Source organism: Chenopodium quinoa, unplaced genomic scaffold (assembly GCF_001683475.1).
Source record: "Chenopodium quinoa cultivar QQ74 unplaced genomic scaffold, ASM168347v1, whole genome shotgun sequence".
NCBI lineage: Eukaryota > Viridiplantae > Streptophyta > Magnoliopsida > Caryophyllales > Amaranthaceae > Chenopodium > Chenopodium quinoa.
The window spans coordinates 759169-764309 of NW_018744460.1; the positions used below are offsets into that span (position 1 = coordinate 759169).

Here is a 5141-nt window from a genome sequence, read left to right on the forward strand (position 1 = left end):
ATATATTTGATGAATATAGCAATAACTTCGAATGAAATTAATGGGTTTGGTTTGATTGATTCCGAATTAGTCTAATTGTTTAAATCTGATTTAAGGTATTATGGTTTGTTTATTAAGTTTTGCACGAAAGCTAATAGGAGGTAAGTTTGACATTATTAATAAAAATTATCCTTTTTTACTTTGAAAAAATTGGTAAAAATAATCCCAAAGTGACTGATAACTTATTAATGAGATAAATTTTTTTTAAAAAAAAAAATTTATGTAACACGTGTCACCACGTAATTGGTTAAAATATTAAAAAAAAAATTATATAAAAAAAACAGTCAAAATTCAAAAACCCCCCACCATCACCTGTAACCACCGTCACCACCAGTGACGGATCCACATGTAGTCATTGTGGGTCATAGGACCACCTATTTTCTTTTTCTTTTTTTCACGGTAAAAACAAAAACTAAAAAATTTAGATCTATTTTTCACGGTACTCACTCCTTCCTCTCTCTTTCCTCCCAGAAGGCCAGACAGACATAGACCACGGCTTCCTCTCACTCTCCTCCATTGAAGCGTACTCGAAATTCTCCATTGAAGGGGCTTCTGAGCTTCATCTCCTCCATTGAAGCAGTCTCAAAGGTTAGATGCTTCTTTTTCTTTAATCATTGACCTAATTTAATTAATTAATTGTCACTATATACTCAATTTAGGGTTCTTCGAAGTTGGATAATTGAACTATTGGTTATAGATACTCGAAAAATTTTACGTAATTTTTGGAGTCTAGTTTGATAATTGATTCAATTTTGGTTGCTAATGTGTTGCGGGGTTTGGTTTGTCCGTTTGTGTAAGTCTTTAAATCTTTAATGTCAGGATGAAACCATGAAAATTCCGAGGGGTGGGGGAATGGTTTCAGGTAGGTGAAGCACCGTCTCAACCTAACCAAGGCACCACATCACCTTGCACTACCAATCTAATCGAAGCACTGCACCACCACCTCCATTTCAGTTTATGTCTCTTAGAGCATCTTTATTGGTGAACCCAAATAAATGGTTCATGGGTCACTATCACCATTTCTCTCTCATCCACATCAACCCAACAAACCATTTACAATATTCACTCTTAACAATGAACACTAAACAATGGTTCATCATCAATACTCCCTACCCCACCTTATTTTATTTTTGTAAATATAATCTTTTTTGTTTCATAATTATAATTTATTAACCCGATGTCAATGTAATTAATTAACGTATTTAATATTTTAATCGTGATTACTAATTAAGAAATTATCGCATTTTTATCAGCTTTTTAAAAAACTAATTCTTGTGATTAATATTTTTTAAACAACAACGCAGCTAATTTTAATTAACAAAAAAAAAGAGGTACAAATCGTGATTACAGTTCTACAACTATAATCTAGTACATTTTATTTTAAAAAAAAAAACAACTACACATCGTTTTGTAAGATGTCCTTAGGGATAACCATTTGTTGTAAACCTAGTTGCTTAAGTTTTCGTTGTTACCAAATTTATTCCATATATGTTCGACCAAGTCGTTTTTTAGCTGCAAATGAGTCTGCTGATCCTCAATCTCTGTTCTACGAGACAAGTATAAGCCGATATCCACAATACGATCAGTACGGGTACTCGGTAGTGTCCTCATTAGCGTTGCCTCCAGCATTCATAAACTCATTGGTATTAACGTTATTTTGATACGTCTCTCGTTCATCTTCAACGATCATATTATGTATTATGATGCAGGCGAGCATGATATTGTGGAGTATGTCGGTATCCCACGCCAAAGACGGCTTTTTAATAATGGCAAAACGAGCTTGAAGGACCCCAAATGCGCGTTCAACGTCTTTCCTTGCAGCTTCCTGGTGTTTTGCGAATAAACGATCCTGACGAGTTTGTGGACTCGTAATGGATTTCACAAAAGAAGCCCATCTAGGGTAGATTCCATCAGTAAGATAATACCCATTCATATAATGATGACCATTGGCTACGAAGTTCACAGGAGGTGTTCGACCCTCTAAGACGTCTTCGAACACAGGGGATCGATGAAGCACATTAATATCGTTGCAGCTACCTGGCATCCCAAAGAACGAATGCCATATCCATAGATCTCTGTCCGCAACTGCCTCCAGTACGAGAGTTGCAACTCCTTCTCTTCCTTGATACTGCCCCTTCCATGCGTGTGGACAGTTCTTCCACTCCCAGTGCATACAATCAATGCTGCCTATCATGCCAGGAAATCCACGTTCTTCCCCAATACGTAGCAATCTTTCCATATCTGCGATGTTTGGACGGCGTAGGTACTGATCACCGAACAGGTTGATGACACCTTCTGTAAACTTTTGGAGTGCCAATCGTGAAGTTGCCTCACTTATACGGACATACTCATCACAAGCGTCTGAAGCACACCCGTAAGCTAGTTGTCTAACGGCCGCAGTGCACTTTTGAAGTGGAGACAAACCAAGACGACCTGCCGCATCTCGCCTTTGTTGAAACCAAGGGTCATGTTGGGTCACTGCGTTGAGAAGGCGCTCAAACACATGTTTACGCATTCGAAACCGGCGCCGGAACAAGGAACTTGGATAAACTGGGACTTCCGCGAAATAGTCATTGTATAACCGTGCATGACCTTCTTCGCGTCCCCTATCCTTTCGGGGCTCAGTAGATTTGCGTCGGCGTTGCTGAGTGGCAGCTTGAATAATTGGTGGAATGTACTCATGCATTACGTGTTGTATCATAAGACACACTTCATTACGTTGTTGAACTCTAAGCTCCCTTCCCTCATCATCCGAGTTAGATGAAGATGAAGAGGAATCGGTTGAGCTTTCGTTTAAACTGTTTGAATTCATTTTGTACGTAAGAAATGTAAGATAGAGTGAGGTTTGCTAATAGTAACTGCAAACGATTTATGTGTTTGTGTGTAAAAAAAATGAAAGAATGGTGTTTATTTATAGTGAACTAATTTGTAATTCTTCTTCAGAAATAACTGAATATAAAGAGACAAAGATCACATGGGCTATGACAAACAATGAATTACAACCACACAGAAATTGAATGGAGAAGAAGGGTTCACATGGGCTATGACCAACACTGGATTAGGACCACACAGAAATTGAATGGAGAAGAAGGGTTTCACATGGGCTAACAAAGGGGAAATTAAGATACTGACACAATTATATATAAAGAGACAAATTGATATAATTGAATAAACAGAATAAGATCACATGGGCTATGAAAATGGGAAAGTAGAAAAGATCCATTTTACTGATTAATTGATAAAGTACAAACATAAGGAAATGAGTACAAGAGGTTGAACTGGAATTGAAAACTTATCACTACTGAAAATGAAGAACAACAAAGGAATTGAACACACTTAACTACAATAAAAATAAAGGACACTAAGCATCATTATTGAAACGTTGAATATTGTTCCGAAGTATTACTATCATTTCGTCTTCCCACTGTTCTCGGTTTACTTTCTGTTCTAGACGAGATAGTTGCTCCCAGTTTATCCTATATTGCTCTAGCTCAATTTTCCGTTGTTTCCTTGCCTCCTTGCGCTCCTGTATTTCAAGTCTCTTCATTTCTGCTTCGTTTGACACATTCATCGAATCCCCAAGTAGCTGCAATCGGCTGTTGAATGTTTCTAATTCCTTAAATGCTTGACTTGATGGAGCTTTACCCTTCAATCTCGACTTAGCCTTTTTAATACCTTCAGCACGAGCTACTCTCTCATCACCGACACCCACGCTGGTTGGTGTGGTAGGTGAGGAATTGTCACCCTCATCCCGTGTCCTCTTCCCACTACTTCCGCTCCCTACAGACTCATCCGTCAGTGGAGTTGAATGTGGACGTCCCACCGAAGGCTTGAATGTTTGTTGGTCCAAGAAAGACCGGAATTTGTCCCACTTCCTTAATTGGATCCATTCCTCGTAGAAGGTGAATCGTTCGAATGAGTTCTCATGGATTTTGTGGGCCTCTTGGATAACATCATCTTCGTTATAGCCACTTCCCTTTCTCTTCCGGGCCTTATCATAGCTTCCGCACCACTTTAACACGGCTTCAGAGATTCGCATCCACCTTCCCTTCAAACTACTAATAGTTCGTAGGGATATTTCATCTGCATTCGATTCCCTGACAGCATCGTATGCGTCCAATACTCTCTTCCAAAATACACCCTTCTTTTGATTTGTGCCGATAATTATGTCGGTGCTGATGTTCATGTACCCGGATATAAGAGCAGCAGTTTCTGATCGCGACCAACCTCTATTGTTTGAACCACCAACACGAAATTCCGGAGTTGATTGGAGTGGTTGCTGTAACATTTGAGTGAAGTTTTGATGGGGAGAAGGAGTTTCATTTCCCTCACCATCATCCTCGCATTCTTCATTTGCCTCATCTTCTTCAGATAAGTCATTGCTCGATTCCCAAATATTGAGATTCGGTTGTTGTGACGGAAAATAACCAGATGCAGCACCATATTCACCGTAACCCATTGGTATCATGGATGGATGTGGGAAATTTGAACTGCTTTGAGAAAAATTAAAATTTTGAGGGAAATTTGGTGGATTATTTGGGAAACTTGACTGGGGTATTTGAGGATAAACTCCAGAAAAATTATGGGGAATATTTGTGGGTGTTTGTGAAAAATTTGGGTGAATTGGAGGAAAATTGGCTTGATTCGGGATCATATTTTGACCCAAATTTTTTTTCTTCTTTCTATTTGTTTTGGGGTTGGTATTAGCATCCATAATTATAATTTATATTTGGAAAAAATAAAAATTTAATAATAATAATAATAACGACAATAATAATAAAAATAAAAATAATAACGATAATAATAATAAAGGAAATAATAATAATAACGATAATAATAATAAAAATGATAATAATAACGATGATAATAATAATAATAATATTAATAATAATATTAATAATAATAATATTGGTAATTATAGAGGGGATTTTTGAAGAGAAAAATATAGTAGAAAGAAATGGATTTTCAAAGTTGAAGAAAGTATAGCAATATGGGTGTCTATTTATAGAGGGGAAAAAAATAGAGTCGTTGGTAAATTTTTTTTTTTTTTTTTGATTTGTGTTTTGTAAAATATATGCGTTGCAAAATTACAACGGATTTAT

General features: G+C 37.1%; 2 protein-coding genes across 2 annotated transcripts; both read right to left on the bottom strand.

Moving 5' to 3' along the window:
* Window positions 1-1577: 1577 nt before the first annotated feature.
* On the bottom strand, window positions 1578-2729 carry LOC110697087 (putative nuclease HARBI1). The gene has a single exon (XM_021874430.1). The coding sequence runs from the start codon at window positions 2723-2725 to the stop codon at window positions 1622-1624; it is 1104 nt and encodes a 367-aa protein (XP_021730122.1). The 5' UTR covers window positions 2726-2729; the 3' UTR covers window positions 1578-1621.
* Window positions 2730-3400: 671 nt separating this feature from the next.
* Window positions 3401-4498, bottom strand: LOC110697349 (glutathione S-transferase T3-like). The gene has a single exon (XM_021874732.1). The coding sequence runs from the start codon at window positions 4496-4498 to the stop codon at window positions 3401-3403; it is 1098 nt and encodes a 365-aa protein (XP_021730424.1).
* Window positions 4499-5141: the final 643 nt, after the last annotated feature.